The 17,996-nt window shown below is 37.7% G+C and overlaps 2 protein-coding genes across 2 annotated transcripts; one reads left to right on the top strand and one right to left on the bottom strand.

Annotated features, from left to right (window-relative positions):
* Positions 1–635: 635 nt before the first annotated feature.
* avil (advillin) lies at positions 636–10,158 on the top strand. Its single transcript, XM_006784336.3, has 20 exons — positions 636–694; positions 835–948; positions 1,126–1,200; positions 1,390–1,586; positions 1,663–1,771; positions 1,857–1,967; positions 2,920–3,125; positions 3,211–3,289; positions 3,425–3,523; positions 3,609–3,762; positions 3,917–4,017; positions 4,667–4,804; positions 4,904–5,062; positions 6,134–6,313; positions 7,493–7,650; positions 7,738–7,882; positions 7,981–8,169; positions 8,249–8,320; positions 9,339–9,449; positions 9,631–10,158. Exons 2-20 carry the CDS (start codon positions 889–891, stop codon positions 9,742–9,744), a joined length of 2,457 nt encoding a protein of 818 aa, XP_006784399.1. The 5' UTR covers positions 636–694; positions 835–888; the 3' UTR covers positions 9,745–10,158.
* Positions 10,159–10,947: 789 nt separating this feature from the next.
* si:ch1073-456m8.1 (uncharacterized) lies at positions 10,948–17,747 on the bottom strand. Its single transcript, XM_006784801.3, has 6 exons — positions 17,515–17,747; positions 17,160–17,234; positions 15,262–15,300; positions 14,843–15,004; positions 14,585–14,668; positions 10,948–13,350 (listed from the first exon to the last, which is right to left on the bottom strand). Exons 1-6 carry the CDS (start codon positions 17,611–17,613, stop codon positions 12,850–12,852), a joined length of 960 nt encoding a protein of 319 aa, XP_006784864.2. The 5' UTR covers positions 17,614–17,747; the 3' UTR covers positions 10,948–12,849.
* Between the last annotated feature and the right edge of the window lie 249 nt (positions 17,748–17,996).

Here is a 17,996-nt window from a genome sequence, read left to right as displayed (position 1 = left end):
TAATGAACTCATCACTGTGAATAAAATTGTCATAAATCTGCTATTAAAAGTTAAAACTTGTTTTTATCAGCTGCACTGTTTTATCAGCTGCACTGTATATATTTATTATTCATTTGTAATGTTATTCTACAGTATTTTTGTACAAGATAGAAACTATACATTATTATATAATGATATGATATAGAAAGCTAATTATTATTATTACCAGTAGCAGTAATTAGCAGTAACATATCATCAGATACTACAACACAATTTGTAGTACTACAATATTATTCTGTCCGCTGCACAGTTACAGAATATCATACTTTTCCATCCTCCTGTAAGCTCATTATCACGTGTTTTACTAACACACAGTTTATGTACTCACAGGTATCCATATATGGTGCTAATGTGGTAGTCTTGGGCCGAGTGGGCCGGGAAACTAATAGACGTGTTGGTCAGAGTTACTGTGTGTCTATTTGAATATGAGCCAATCCTTTTTTTCATTTTTTCTCAGCACATTTGCCTACAGGATTTCGCTTCTTCCTCAATGATTGGGCAGAATGCTCTGTAAGCTCCTGAAACATGCAAAGTGATGCAAATGTTTTCAGAGTACTATCAGGATGAGAACTGAGGGTCTCTGGCTATCAGTCGGAAAATCAGCTGTTGGAAGATCATATAAGCTTAGAGGAACCTCTACAGACAAGGATACAGGGTATGTATGGCTAGATAATTCTTGCATTATGAGATTTAAACAGTATTTCACATGATTTTGAATTGGTTTGTAGTTTGTAAATAAGTTTGTAAAGAAGGAAATTATCTTCAGTGCACTAAAATAACAGTTTACTCTTTCAGAAAAGGAAAACTAAGCTTCCAAAGTGCCACTGAAACTGAGTGCATCCAGGCAACATGGACCAAACATTTCGAGCAGTAACCCGCAGCCCTGGGATTATAATCTGGAGAATTGAGGTAATTTTAATTGCTGCAATATTGACAATTATAATATTGTAGCTGTTTAAAAAAAAAAAAATCTAATTTAGCTGTTTGTCCTGGCAGTGATGATTGAAGTAGTTGTTAAATCTGATGCATAGATGTGTTTGGTGAACATGAAAATAAAGACACTATGTTTTTGTTGTTGTGCAACAGAAAATGGAGCTGATTCAAGTTCCTGAGAAATCTTACGGAAGCTTTTTTGAAGGCGACTGCTATGTGCTTCTGTTTGTAAGTCTGTGATGGCCACTGATGCACTATTACACTGTTAGATTCAAGGACTGCATATTATGTAGTTAATTCTGCTGTTGGTTTTCAACACTTTTCCATTTAGTTTTGTTCTTTGAGTAGTCAGTGGTAACTAAATACTCTGATTCCTGCTATACACTACAGTCTTGACACAATTATGCACTTCTCCAGACCCAGAAGGTGGGCAACTCTCTGTCTTATAATATCCACTACTGGATCGGCTCACAGTCCACTCAGGATGAGCAGGGTTCTGCTGCTATTTACACCGTACAGCTCGATGAATTTTTGGGCTCTTCCCCGGTTCAGTACCGAGAGGTCCAGGACCACGAATCTGACACTTTCAAGGGCTACTTCAAACAAGGAATAATGTGAGTGAATGCCAGCACAGTAGTTATTAATATAAAGTAAAAGAAACAACAACAATTATCATGCCAATATTTTTAGCTACAAGAAAGGCGGTGTTGCATCAGGCATGAGACACACTGAAACCAACACATATGATGTGAAGAGACTGCTCCATGTGAAAGGAAAGAAAAGGGTGATTGCCAAGGAGGTGAGCCATACTTCAAAGCAGTTATATAACATTACTGGACAGATTATATCTTACAGAAAGATTGCTTTATGCTTTATTCTTTCAGGTGGAGATGAGCTGGAAGAGTTTTAACCTTTCAGATGTGTTTTTGCTGGACTTGGGCAAGAACATCATTCAGTGGAACGGACAAAAGAGTAACAGACAGGAAAGGCTCAAAGTAAGATTTTATTTTTTAAGTGTAACAGTGCTGTTGGATGGGATACTCATACTGTAATATACATTTAAGAAGAAATAAGAAAAGCATGTGCTAAAAGGGCTTGTGATGAGTAACCTTTAGCCTCACCTTAACTGTACCGGTATCGTGTAGTTACAGGTTCAGTTAATCTAAATTACTCATATTAAAACCTCTATACTCTGTGCTTTATGTATGTAATATTTAATACTTTTACTTATTTTGCCAGTTAAGTATCATTATGAAATCTGCCATGAAGAGTTGTGGGTGTGCACAGTTAAAGCTCATTTCCTTCTTCCTGCAGAGGGTTAAATGCTCTGCAGGAAGAAACTAAGATACAGATAATATCATTGCAAAAGTGACTCAAACTTTTAAATCATAAAGACCCTTTATCTAGTGAATATTTGCATATTGTAATTTTATTCTGTAGGTGATTCAGTCATATTTATTAAATAGTAAGCTCACATGTTCGGACAAGCAAACGTGGCATGATAACGCTGATTTAAAAGTGGAGAAATACAGGTGCGCATTAAAAACACAGTTAAAAAAAAGACAAAGTACAAGGCTGGAAGTGAAGTACAGGTACATAATGTTAATTCGAATATGACTTATTTTAAGGCCAACACACACCAAGGAATAAAGAAAAAGGGGATTCTGATCTAAGAAGCACACACAAAACAGTTTAACAGTTTATTTCTGCCAGGATGTCTGTTTCTGCAGTGCTCACAACACCAACTCACATGTTTTTACATGTTTAATAGGATGTTTAAAACAAGGTTTATCTGAGGAATTGACCAAATTATATTCCAGCTTCCCAACTCTTGGACACTGCGATAGCTTGTACTTTAAAAATACTTTTGAAAATAAGATATTACTGCAGATTACGGTACTGAGTGTCCAGTATGTAGAAGTAAACTGTTACTTTGCTGTTTCCCAGGGCATGTTGCTAGCCCAAGACATCCGAGACAGAGAGAGAGGAGGTCGGGCAGAGATCAGAGTGGTGGAGGGTGAAGCTGAGAGCAGTTCTCCTCAGGCCATGGAGCTCATGACAGAGACGCTTGGAGAAAGAACCGTAGCGCTGAAGGACGGACCTCCTGATGAAGCAGTTGACCAAGAACAGAAGGGACAACTCACACTTTACCAGTCAGAAGCTCACCGACAACTGATACCATATCTATGTTAAGATTCAATTTTGCACTATTTTATTTGTTAACGACTTTCATTTCAGGGTCTCAGATGCAGACGGCCAGATGAGGGTCACAGAAGTTGCTACGAGACCACTAGTTCAGGATCTTCTTAACCATGATGTGAGCCGTTAAACAAAAAACAAATATACACATTAATATTTAACCACAACAATGAGCTAGAGCTAAAACCCCATATTTACTAAAATATAATGACTTAGTTTTGTAAAATTACTACGAATAATCTTATTATTTTAGGACTCCTACATCCTGGACCAGGGAGGGGTAAAGATCTTTGTGTGGAAGGGGAAGAAAGCAAACAAAGAAGAAAGACAGGCCGCTATGACCAGAGCTTTGGTGAGAGGAACAGTTAAGAGCTTTTACCTAACTGATGAAAGGTGTCATATTTATTTCCTCTGTTGTAATTGAATTGCTGTCGTAGGACTTCATTAAAGCGAAAAACTACCCGATCACTACAAATGTGGAGACAGTGAATGATGGGGCAGAGTCAGCTCTCTTCAAGCAGCTGTTCCAGAGGTGGACTGTGAAAGACCAGACTCAAGGTCTGGGAAAAGTGAACACAAAAGGAAGGATCGGTACGTGTAGCTGTGAATTCTGAGGAGGGGAAAGAAACACACACACACATATAACAAAGAAGTCTTCAGATTTTAAAATAAAACAAACCTACATACAAGTTACTTTTGATCACAGTATCTTTATAATATTGCTTTATCATCATATTTTCTTTAGCTCATGTCACACAGGAGAAATTTGATGCTTCATTGATGCACGCCCAGCCAGAGGTTGCTGCACAAGAGAGGATGGTGGACGATGGCACAGGTCAAGTAGAGGTATAGGAATAAATTAACTCTATATTTAACTTTTTTATCAGTAAACAATTGCAGCAGTTGCATCAAACAGTCCTCTGCATCAAAAACTCCTCCCACATCATAAACAGTCCATCAAATGTAACAATCAGTCATTAAAAACCTACCAATAATCTCATGGTGTCATTTGAACATGGTTTCACAGATATATCACCAAAAATAAATAAACAAAATATATTTGTTTGGCAATTGTAAAGATCTCATGCTAAGTATCTAAAAGTCCCCATTCTGTGTGACAGCCTACTTTGTAAAACCAGCAATGATGACGTGATTATGCTGTAATCAGTCTCAAACCTGTGGGCCTCTTCAAACCACACAGAATTCTGTTATTATTTGTTTATTTGTTTAATCAGAATTAAAGAACAGGAAAGACTGCTTTCTGTCCTTCAACCACCTATTTTCCCCTCCTTATGGTGTAATTACCGGTGTAGCCTCACGGGGTCGCTAACATACTTACAGATTTTAAAACTTCATATCAGGAGAAAATCAAGTACTGCTGATGCTGCTCTCTGGTCTGTTTGAAGCTTTCAGCTCTTCAAATTAAACATTCATGTTGGTGATTTCACAGAGAAAGTGCAGATATTCCATGTTAATTTACTTTTGACCTGCCCAGGTGTGGAGAATTGAAAATCTGGAGCTAGCCCCTGTGGACCCCCAGTGGTATGGATACTTCTATGGAGGAGACTGCTACCTGATCCTCTACACTTACTTGGTTAACAACAAGAAGTGCTACCTGCTCTATATGTGGCAGGTGAGGTCACAGTTAAAGCAATTCACAATCACACACCTAAACTTTGTATGTGTCACTGTACCATATGAGATTACACTACTGTGTCACTTGAAATTTCAGGGGCGTCATGCGACACAGGACGAGCTGGCTGCCTCGGCTTTCCAGGCTGTGAGCTTAGATCAAAAGTACAACGGAGAGCCCGTTCAAGTGAGAGTAACTATGGGCAGGGAGCCGAGACACTTCATGGCAATTTTCAAAGGAAAACTGGTTATCTTTGAAGTAAGACTCTTCTCTCAACTTACCCTTATTTCATTTGAAACATAAACACCCCACTTCTGGTTTTGTAACAGTACAGGGTAACACTTTATGATACATGATATGGTAGGTAGAATTTCCCTAAAACTAAGTGGAATTTCAATGCATTACAATGAAATTATATTTACCTATAAATCCTCACTGTTAGATACTCTAGAATAAGAAGAGAATCATTCAGTTTTTACAACGTTACTGTTTAATGAAAAGAGACACAAATTATACTGCAAGTAATTTAAATTACTGGTGTCTTACTTGAGCGTTTTTTTTTTTTATTGTACATTTACTCTGGTGTGCATCAATATGTTTCACAATTCAACTGTCCTTGTATATTACATATAAAATATGAAAGGACACGCCCTTACATTGCATATAAAAATGTGCTAATAATTGTTCTCCCTTTTCTACTTATAAGAAAAAACAAGCATAGGTCCATGTGATCTTTTATACTGATGGAGCCAAATCTTAATTCATATTTTTTATTTCCAGTTAAAATTACTGCAAAATGACATGCGAACCCAGACTTGGACACAAGAGAATCAACAATAAATTATTGAATATGATATATATATATATATATATATATATATATATATATATATATATATATATATATATATATGTATGTATATATGCTTTTTCATTTGCACAGTTTAATCATTTATTTGCTTTCTTTTTGTCATTTTTACAAAAAAAACCCCCTGCAAAGTACAACACATTTAAAGTTGAAGATGGAGAAATTTTGGTTGTTCTTCCAGTAAATTCCCTGATAGTATGCATTCATTAGCATTAGCTTCAAATTAGTTATGCATTAGATATAGTTATGGAAAATGACAGTATAATGTCTCCTTTCCTTTTTTATCTGTAAAAAGTTGAACTTTTACCAACTTGATGTTAAATTGTTAATTGTTAATCTACATTGTGATTATAGATGACATACATTGAAATGCTATTAAATTCTATGGGAATCACACCATTTGTGGCTTGCCCTATTACAAAGTGCTACTCTGTACAGGATATTTTTGTTCTTCCCTTTAGGGCGGCACATCTAGAAAAGGATCTTCAGAACCTGAGCCTCCAGTGAGATTGTTCCAGGTTCATGGGACTGACCAGTTTAACACAAAAACCATCGAGGTCCCAGCCCTGGCCACCTCTCTAAATTCCGGTGATGTGTTTTTGCTCAAGAGCCAAACAGGAATGTATCTCTGGTGCGGAAAGGTAAAAGATACAACTTTATTTTAGACAGAGAAACTGACAGGCCCTTTAGAGCAGTTTTGTCACTTACTTCTTTAATGTAATATAATTCATAATGAAAGATATCTGGAGAGAAATGTCTAGCTATTTGGGGAGATTTCTTTCTTCACAGTGAGGGGTGAGTCACATTTCACACGGTATTTAAAAAAAAACATTTTTCTAAATTAAGAGAATAGTCATTTTGAAAGTCTGAGTTTTGGGTGGATAGGTGAGGTCCCTTTGCCGAAAAGAAACTAATAAAAATCCCCTTCTGTCTATCACCTTTACATAGAAAATAGGAACAGATGACGGGTTCTTGCAGTATTCAACAATGTGGCTTTACAATGAAGCTTTAAGGGCTAATGAGTAAAATATTCTTATCAAACTGATTTTTAAAGGCACCTGAATGAACAGTATTTAAGGTTTAGGTACCCTAAGTTTAGTAAGAATAACAAGCATGTAAATTTTCTCTGAATTAATTAGAAACAGTAAAACCAGCCGCTCCCTTGTCTGAAGGGGTTGCAACAGTGGTAGCTCCACGTTTGATTTAGAAGAGTTTAATGGTGGATGTCCTTCCTCCAAAAAAAGAATAAAGTAATGTACAGATAGTAATTTTTGGTTTTTATTAAGATTTTAATGTAAGTGTGCTGTAAGGACTGTAAAGAAATTGTTTCTAACAGTTTGGAGCTGACTAACTCAGCATGCCCAGACAGGCCTCTGCACTTTTTGGGTGGAACCGAAAGTCAGACCTTAGCATCTCTCATCAGGGCTTATGATAGCTAATACTCTTGTGGCTTCTCATTAGAAAAGTGGAGGCTGTTAAGGAAACAAATTGATGGTCAATAACCATGAATGAATATAACTGGTTGGATGTATTTTTTTGAGCATATAGTATATATATCAAAGTACTAGGACTCATTGGCTTTTCAGTCTGTCTGTCGGTGAGCATCTGCCTTTGCTGTGGTTTTGCTGAGTCAAACAGTTCATCTCTACCAGCTGCTGACTCAGCACTCATGACTTTCCTTCATAAGAATAACAAACATGTCACAAGATTTCCCTCGTTTTCTAAAAGCCAGATTAAACCAAATAAAATGAACATTTTTAGCAAAATATAGGCCTATTGATGAGCTCTGGGGTCGGGGGTGGCATCTTTTTGTAAACCAGGGATCAAGTGGAGATGAGAGAGCCATGGCGAAAGAGGTCAGCTCAGCAATCAGCCAGAACTCACCACGAGGCTCTGAAGAGATTATTGCAGAGGGTCAGGAGCCCATTGAATTCTGGGAACTGCTTGGGGGGAAAGCTCCCTATGCAAGTGACAAGAGGTGAGGATAGTATGAACAGGTGAACCAACAGCTTCAAGTGTGACTTTTCTATATGTTTGCTTTCACTTGGTTATGTGCCATCCGCAGATTGCAGCAGGTAGTTTTGGACCATAAGCCACGCCTGTTTGAATGCTCCAATAAGACAGGGCGTTTCATTGTGACTGAGGTGACTCACTTCATACAGGATGACCTCAGCGAGGATGATGTCATGCTACTGGACACATGGGACCAGGTAGGATTTTTGTCAGGTTATTAATAAGAACATAACAACGAAATAAATAAACTCCACCACTTTAATCACATCCTGCTTATTCTCCTTTTTTCTCTCAGGTGTTTATCTGGATCGGTAAAGACGCAAATGAGGAGGAGCGCAAAGAGGCACTGACAACCAGCCAAGAATATCTGCAGACCCACCCGGGTGACAGAGATCCACACACCCCCATTGTCTTGATCAAGCAAGGCTTCGAGCCACCCACCTTCACTGGGTGGTTTACAGCCTGGGATCCCACCAAATGGAGTGTCAGTGTTATGCTTTTGAGCTGAAATGTGGATTTCCATTTATAATTAAAATAATCTTACAAATATTTCTCTCTTTCAGTCAGGAAAGAGCTATGAGGAGCTGAAGAAGGAGTTTGGAGATACAGCATCACCTGTTAATGTTACTGTTGCAGTATGTAAAGTTTTATTCATTTCTCAAACTCTGTTTAGGTTAAAACTTGCAACAAAGTTCTATGTTAGCATGAAGTTTTAGCTCATGAATTATTGGATTTAAAAGATTTAACATTTATAGACCTTCATATCATAATCTGCAGTGTGGAGTGTAGCTATATTAGACCCTCAGGTGTAGGAAACAGAAGGCAAAAGTTCAAAATATTTATTGCTGATGAATCAAAATCCAAGAATCCAAACACAAAGAGCAAAGCCAGGTAAGTAACTGGGAGCACTGGGCGTGTACTGCCACAGACACACAACTAAGTGGACAACACAATAAATAGAACAAGCAAACTGGAGCTTTAAATGGGCACCAGAGATCAGCGAAAGTGGAAACATAAGAGCAACAAGACTCAGGTGAAACTAATCAAGGACAGTGAGACAAAATAAAAATAAGGACAAAGCACAAGAGCGAAATGACTCACAAAACAAAACAAGAGCTATTCTGGAGAAGACTTGACAACAATATGCAAAAGGACACTGAGGAGGCAGGGACAAACTAAAACAAGTAAATAAATATAAATGCTCTAAACATGATCAGAAACCAAAATACAAAATAAAGAATATGAATCTTAAAGGCCAAACAAAAGTTCACAATGAAGGTAAGGAAATAAACTGATTAGGGACTGTTTACAAAACAAACAGAAATCCAACTGAAACCAAGCACAAAGAAAACACAATCAAAACCATGAAAGCCATCACAATATAAAGCACCTTCAGGCAACTGTTGTTGTGACAATCAATTCATCACTATACTCTAAGTACACGGGAAACCAGGACACTAAACCATGAAGATAGTTTCGACATGGTGATTATTGGCTTTGCCTTAAATATACGTGTGATTAATATAATTCAGAGACAGGAGTAAAGAATAAGGGCCGGAACCTGCATTAATAAAGTACTGTGATTTCTATACTCAAAGATTGAGATTAATAATACAATATAAACTAAAATGTTATTTTAATGTGATTTTCTAGGAGCAGAACGGTGGGAACAGTGTGAAAAGTTTTCAATCTTTCCCACCTGACGATTTGAGAAACAAGCTTGCCAACGAGCTGCCAGAAGGTGTTGACCCGAAACAGAAAGAGGTATGTACGCGCGTTCCCAACGTTTCCATTTCCCATAAATTCCACATTTACGTTCAAGATTTGTACGTGTATCTGCTTATTCATTATTTAGTGATGATTACAACCATCACCAGTAAAACTCTGCAGCTCAAAAAATAACACATGTGCCATCACTCACTAAACTTTGTCACCTCATTTGCAGAAATACCTCTCTGACTCTGACTTCACCACCGTCTTTGAAATGACCAAAGATGAGTTTGTGAGCTTGCCGCAGTGGAAACAGCTGAAAATGAAGAAAGAAAAAGGGATGTTTTGAGATTTTTTTCAGTATTTGAAATAAGTAGTTACTGATAGAAGCCAGCTGTTGGGGTCTCTTTGTATGATCTTTCTTGCTTTTCATGTTTTTTCACTTACATGCAGATGAAATCTATAATCATGAGTCCATTCTGTACATTTTAGTCAAATTACTTTTTTTTTTCAAAACTTTATTTTTGTAATCTGTGCTGCCTTTATGGAGTTAGCACTATTTAGGAACTCTTGTGTCAAAATCAATGAACCTAACTGAACTATGAACCACAATGGCTGTTCCCCTCTGCATGTTTGTGCAGTCGAATCCTGTAGGAGGCAACAGTTAACTCACACGTCTTATATTACGATATTTATCAGGATGTCATTTTTTAACAAATGTGATTCTTACCAGGTTCAAATAATGATTTAAATAAAACCTCAGATAAACAACACTGCACTGTTATTTATTCAATTAATAAAACGTAAGAATGTGAAAAAGTAAGTTCATGTTTCAATAGCTTGTAGAAACACTTTCAGCAGCAATGATAATCATTTTCTCTATGACTCTGTATAACTTTCCTTGTTGTGGAGGAATTTTGGCCTGATCTTCCTTACAGCATTGCTTCAGTTCATTGAAGTTTGATTGATGTTCTAGATTGATTTTTTTATTGTGTCCCAATATGCAAAATCTTAAGAGATGGAAGATGGTGCATTTTCTTTTATCCCCATAATGGCCAATAGGATAAATAGGTTTAGAATTAAAATGAAAACTATTTATAAAGAAGAAAGTAATTAAAATGATTTACTTAGTTGCACCCGGAACAGCAACAAACCTTTGTGTCACTTACTTCGAAGTTACTCATAATATGAAAGTAAAGATTACCTGATTTTTCCATCTTTTGTGCAAATAACGATGGAACATGATGTGCTCAAAATAAGTGAAGAAAACAAAAATCTATCCATTTCTGCTTTCATTTGTAAATTGTTATCTTATGTGATTCCCAGAAAGGCGACCTTTACCTTTAGTGTACTTAATATACAATCAGTTATACGATCGGTGATGAGTCTCCTAAAAATGAGGTGCTTAACTGATCATCACAGATTTGAAAGATGAGCCTTGATGAGTTCCTTGATAATTAGGCTTGAATGTCAAGCTGCTTATTAAGTCATTATTTGTTTTTATTCACTTTGTCCATATTTTAAATGCAAGTTAACAGAAATGGCACAAAGCATTGCTCACTCGTTTTATTATGATATAAATGTATGGCATTAACATTTAAATCTGAACATCTATTTCAAAGCCAATGACAGAGCTGAAAATATTACAAACAGAAAAAAGGCATCATACATAAAAGGATGTATTTTCAGTACTTTTGTATGAAATCAAAGAAGAAAAAAAACCCCCAATTTGGCTGCACAGCAACATGTCAAAGGTCATTTCCTTTTCTTTTTTCTTTTTGTATCACCGGGAAAACTTGAAAATGAACTGTCCAGCACCTATGGATGTTGGTGTTATAATTCATTTGCCATCACCTGACTGCTCAAGAACTGACCACAGTATCACCACACAGCACTAAAATAACAGAAACCTCCTAAACTTACATACATTTGACAGTCGATGCTACAGGTTATAAAGAACTAGCAAAAAAGTACTTCAGAGTTCAAAGTCAACAACCTGTATTAAAACCAAAAATGATACACAGCTAAATGCAGCAACTTCAACATAACCCTTGCAGATTTATTGTTCTGCTTCTGTCTTCTACAAGAGATCCATTTATCAATATATGCTTTTTTAATCATTAAAGTCCAGCCTGATATGTTCAAAACTTCAATTATTTGTCAACTTTGTTAAATCGACTTTGTAAACTGGGGAATAAAAGAATGATACATGGTCTACAGAGTAAACTGACACTGAAAATCCCTTTTAAAAAGTATTTGTAACAGCAAATAAGACATATTATTCATTACATGTAGTTGATAGTATTAGTTGATAGTATTGCATGCAAACACACTCATAAATGACACAAACTTGTGTGCATTTTGGAAATCAGTATACATTCATAGGTGCTCGTGCAGGCTACGGATCATAGATGAAGTGAGGAGTCTACTTTTGATTCTGGCACAATTTTTTAAAAAAAAGAAAGTAAAAAGGCATTAAAAATGTTACATACAAAGTGTTTTACAGCAATGAAAGACATCTGAAGAGGCAAAGTTCATCAAGTTCCACTGCAAATGTGCAAACATGCAGCATGTCCTTGCAGGCAGACAAAAAAAAAATCCAGCCTGCAGTGGTCAGCTCGTCAGGTCTGGCTGACACATTTGGTTAAAAAAGGGAATGTTGGCTTTAATGCAATCTGACAAATAAATGTCACAATATAAGAACTTTAAAAATGCAGCCAAATCCATTTTCTGTCTATTTTTTTTTAATAAAAACACATAAAAATTTTAAGACTTTGAGGCTTTGAATAAATGAACTGCCTATTTGAAATCACCAGACTTCCAAGTCCAAGAAAAACATGAGAGAAACCAGCAACACAGCCCGATCAAAATCCTTATGATCAAATTTAAGTTAACAATAACTTCACTGTGTTTGTAATGTCTACTTCTGGTTGAAGCTAAACCAGCTGCTGTGGAGATTCTTACCGAGACAGATAAATCATGACTTTTGTCTTGACTGCTTCTTGTGTAGAAAATATCCTTCTTAAAATCAAAAAGGTAAACAGTCAAAGCAACATGGAGTATGTTCCATGTTTTTGCAACGTGCATAAAAAAAACAAAAAACAAAACAAAACCCCAAACACTTACGACAGACTTGAATTAAATGATTGGCAAATAACATAAAGTAGTCAGCGAAATTTGTAAACCTGAGATCGTTCAGCACAATTTTTAAAAATGTAACTTCTACTACAATGTTTTTCAACTTTTCATCATAGATTAAGCTGCCAATTATTTCCACAGTTATTCTAATAATCATTTTCTCATAAAATATCAAACTATTGACTAGCAACATCTAATCTCAACTGATTTTTGTAAGAACAGAAATATCTAACTTCAAATCAAAATGCTGCTGGATTTTATCAAGTTATGAACTATTTTATCTCTGACCTTACTCAGTAGTAGATGAAACATAAATTTAAGACAAAATGCAGCTTTCATTGATTTTGGTGCCTTCGACCTCACTGTTGAGGGCATCTCCATTATTAGGCGGGCTCTTTGTGTTCTCTGCATCGTGAGGCAGCTCCAAACTGTCTCCGTCACCTGGAAAGATCCTGTCCTGCTCTGGAGTCTCATCGAATGCATCCTTGTAGGCACTTATGCTGTCCGAGTCGTTTTCGTCCAGCAGGGGATCTTGTCCATCTGCTGCCCCGTTTTCATAAGGTCTCTGGTGGACCCCATCCTCAGCGACCAGGCTGTCCAGTGCAAGAGAAGGCTGGTGACACATGGGCTTATTTACCATTCTCCATTGCTTCTCCTCTGTGCCCTCACTCTGTCCTCTTTGCACTGCAGCTCCCAATCCATCTTTGCTGCTGTGAGAGGAGGAGCTCTCGACTTTGTTGGCATCATTTCTTATTTTGTGTCCCTGCATTGTTGCTTTAGCCATCTCACCTGGACCTGATAGTTTGTTATTCCCTTCCTGCAAGGTGTAAACAAAGAAAAGCATATGCAGTGCTCATTCATAGAAAATATAATTACAGTGTTTTTTAAAGATCTTGAGCCATCAATCATCTCTTTTTGGAAGGAAAACAGGAAATATGTGCAGTAATTTATTGAAATGTGTAAACATACAAATAAAGTATATAAGACACAAACAAATAGGATTTTGGCTGCCTTTTGTTTTTGCCTCTTTGAGAACCATCTTGTTGGTGCAAAAATATTGTCTTATGTCCCCAAAAGATGTCATCTTTGGTTTTTTCTGTACATTTGAACTAAATAAATCTGAACAAATGTTTAAAAATGAACTAAAATTGTTGTCTGTTATGTGTAGTCACAGCACTAGTTAATCCCTTGAGTTAGGTGTCTTTTTTAAGCTTGAATGAGTCATAGGTAAGTATTAAACTGCTTAACAAAAACAACGACGACAACAAAAAACAAATCAAAAATGTCTGTCGCCTTGGAAGCAAAATATAAATAAATGAGGAGTGGCCCAAGACTTTTGCACAATATTGTATATTTTAAAGCTATTCTTAAGAAATTTTATTCCTACTCTCCACTCAGCTAACACTATCTAAACAGAGAAGATAAGAAAAGCAAGAAGTCAGACTCTTGAAGAAGAGCATTACCATCAAGTCCAGGTTTAAAGTAGAATAACCTGAGCAGACTCCTGATTGTCCTTCACACTAGACACTCAGCATAATTAAGGCTAGAGGTCAAGTGATCAGACTATTTTCACCATGAAAAATGAAGAGATTACTCCAAAACGTGTTATGCACCACCACAAATTGTTTTTATAAGGACAACACAAGAATGGACGAGGCGTGGAGGTTTCAGGAGTGGAAAATGAGTAACAGTAATTGAAATAAGTGATTGTGCCAGTCTCAACAAATGTGGCTTGGATACTTAAGTACTTCTGTACTTTTCTAACTTCTTCATTTTGTTTTCAGGGCTTTTTTCCCAGAAAGACAAGACTCAGTTGCTAAAACCCTTAAGGACAAAACTAAACCACAACACACAGAAAATCTTGTATGCCCAGGCCTGCCGTGTCTCCGGGTTACACACCCAGAAAAAATACAAAACAACGACATAGCATCGCCATCATTCATATTGACGAGTGATCACATGCTGACAGTCTGTTGCGTAATAGGTTCCCTTTACATCTTTATAAACAAATTTGGAGCCTCTGCAAGCTTACATAAACGGTCTCACGTTACCTCTTTTAATCTTTCCACTTCTTGCATCAAAGAGTGCACCATGCTCTCCAGTTTCCTTTTGGCCTCCCTCTCTCGCTCCAACTCCTACAAATGCAAAGAGACAGCAGCAGCTCGTTAGTGTCACAATCTGTTGTAATAACAAACAACAAACTTTACACACACACACACACAAACACACACACAAACACACACACAAAAAAAAGGATTTCTAAGAGACTTTAAGACTTTACTTCGTGTTTTGGCTCGACCTGGACTTACCAAACTAGCCTGTCCAGCTTCTCTCTGGGCTTCAGCCAGCAGCTCCTCTACACCCTCCAGCGTGTCCTGCAGGACGTCCACCTGGAACAACAGAGCCTCTCGCTCGACCTCCAGCCCACGCAGCTCTTGCACAGCCTCTTCATAGCTGGCCTGCAGCTCTAGCTATATCACAAAGTTACACGGTAACAGATCAGTGTAGGCAACTTTAGGAGTATGCATGCCAGTCAGTGGGAGTGCTCGTTGAGCTCTCAGAGGCAACAATCTGTGGGAGGCCTCCTGTGGTAGCGTGACAATGCCTCCCTATGTAAAGGAATATGCTTCACTGCTGTGATTTATTACTGTGAGCACAGCCTTCAATAGCAGTAAACATCATTATATTTATAGCAACAATAAGGAGGATAATGGTGAGAAATCGATACCATTTCTGGTAGTCCCATGAAGAGGTCCTGCTCAGATTGCTGAAAGTAAAGGAAAACAAATAATTTTATTAAAAAACATTTGAGTATTTTGAGTTAACATCAGCACAAAGCAGTTTAAATGAGGCATACTGGATCCTCTCCTGTTGGTCCCCTTTAACTCAAACACGAACGATGACCTTAAAATTTAAAGTTATACAAATTCAGTTATTATAAGCTTCAAAATAAACTTTACTGCATCTTACACAAGGTAGCTTTGATTATTTGTCCACTTTATTCATACGTCTCTTACAGGAGTTTGTTACTTATATTTATAAATCAATTAATGCCGACAGCTGCTGTCAAACACGTGTAAATGACTTAATACTGAATGGAAAATAAGCATTGTAAATGTTTTCCCTTCAATTCATTCCATGCCAAGTCATAACACGGTCATCTCGGGGCACTTTACAAAGTCAGGTCAACAACTTACATAATGAAGACAGAAATGTTCCCTTTAGGAAGCTCTTGGCCGCAGTAGGAAAGGAAATGCCTCTTTAACAGGAAGAAATCTCTGACAGAAGCACTTCTGTTTCCGCATTTAATGTTGTGGCCATTTTCCCATAACTGATAGGCTTTTTAGATAATTGATGACGCAGACAAAAGCTCTGCTCTAGTTGGGAGTTATTAGACTGTGATCTCCTGACCAAAAGGATCCCATTAAGAAAAACATACACAAACAAATTTAAAATCATAACTCAACTCAATGTAGCTGCTTCAGTTTCTGGGTCCTTGGAATGCGTAGCCTTGCAGTCACCCTGTCAGTTACCGAGTAGAAGTACAACCATCTCGGTTTTTACAAAATATCTAGTTAACCTGTGACTTTTTTGTTTTAATAATAATCTTTTAAAACTGGGTTACTCATGCTGTACAACATGCTTTTGGAGCTTTCAGATAGACGAGCTTGTTTAGTACAAGTTTGACTGAACTAGTAAAAATAAGCAAACCATCTTCTGCAATTTGGAAAGTACCATTTCATGGTTTTACTGCTCCCGTCACTACTGGTAGTCACACGGTTTTCATTTCAAAATTTCTCTCCTAACTACAAAGAAAGACCCAGATATTTACAGATGTAACTGAAACAGCTGTTTAAAAAAATAATTTCATTTACTTTATAAATCCAGTGCCAGAGATGTCAGCAGGATCCACAAACTAATCCTCAAGCCTGGACCCATCATTGGCCAGAATTTGGAGGCATTCGAGTCAGTTAGAGACCGTAGGTCAGTGATCAAACTGCTCTCTGTCATGGACAACTCATCATACCCACTCTGCTCCACACTTCTGAGCCAGCAGAGCTCCTTCTCACTGCCATAAACAACTCAGGAAATCATTCCCATCGTTCTCTATAAAGCTGTATAATAACTCCTCGTTCTGTCCGACATGTGATTCCACACATATTTCTATTATACCTTCATGCACTTATAGCATACATATTATGCTATAATATGTATGCCAGTCCTGCTTTGACTATTTTAAACTGTCTTCATATTTACTTGTACTTGTTATATTATGAGAGAAAGTTTTTCCATTCTATCATAGTATAAGATCTTGACTAGACCCCTGTAGCACTTTAACTTTGTTAAATATTGTAGGCTGCACTATTTTTATTCTTCATCTTGCTGCTGTAACATAATCATTTTTCTTGTGGATCTACAAAGTAGATATCCATCTATCCACGTTTTGGCACGACTGACCATAACTAGACACCACTCTGAGTCACAAGGTACAAACCTTTAGACTCTCGGCCTATGCAAGCGTCTCATCCCAGAGGTATTAGGTAGCACTGCGTGTCCATCACATATACAATGCTGTAACACTGAGACAACATCTCATCGAGTGTCAGTTTTTATGCTAGCTACTACCTGGCTGTCACTCCTCCTCTTCAGGGTGCTCGCTCTGCTGTCGCTTCTTGTCACACGTCTGGAGGAGCTGTCAGTCTGATGAGAAGACGAAAAGACATCTCAGGCGGAGTCTGAGCATCACCATCATCATCATCATCACCTCATCATCATGAGCCACAACAACAAAACAACGAACAGCTAACAGCGCTAACGCCGAGGAAGTGAAGCGACGGGCCTGACGACTGCTCCGTTTACCCTAGCCGTCTGTTTATTTTAAGTGTTGAACAAATTAAAAACACCAAACTTATTCGGTTATTTAAAAAAACTGTGACGTTTGACACTGACGTTAACGACGCCGTGATTTTTGTCCTCTCACCTCTTTAATAATACTGCGCAGAGACTCGTCCTCGCTCATTCCGCGAGAAAACGAGCGCTTCTTCGGTGAACCACTGCTGTCCAGCGTGACCGAGTGCATGTTGTACGCGCTATATTACGTTTTTCTTTATATAAGAGACACCTCCGGGCTCTCTGGCTGAAGTGGTGTTTTGTACTTTTTTCCTACGCAGCTACAGGGAGCTACACCCAGGCCCTGATCTACGGAAAGCCGCAGGGACCAAACCGTGTTTAACGCCGCCCTCGCTCCGCCCACTCTCTCTGAACAGTCAAATATCCGTCTTTTTCGGGAGACATGGGTCACGTTTGTGGCTGTGGGGGGGTTAAAATATGACTTTTGGTTTGTTGTAAAGTTAAGGGAGAGCATTCTGGTGCATGGCCTGCCGTTTTTTTTTAGTAAAGTTATAGGTACTTTTACAAACGTGACCAGAACAATGAAAAGTGAGGTTTAACAGGACTTTTCCT

This window comes from Neolamprologus brichardi, chromosome 5 (genome assembly GCF_056152115.1).
Source record: "Neolamprologus brichardi isolate AB-2024 chromosome 5, ASM5615211v1, whole genome shotgun sequence".
Classification (NCBI taxonomy): domain Eukaryota; kingdom Metazoa; phylum Chordata; class Actinopteri; order Cichliformes; family Cichlidae; genus Neolamprologus; species Neolamprologus brichardi.
This window is presented reverse-complemented; position numbering and strand designations above follow the sequence as displayed.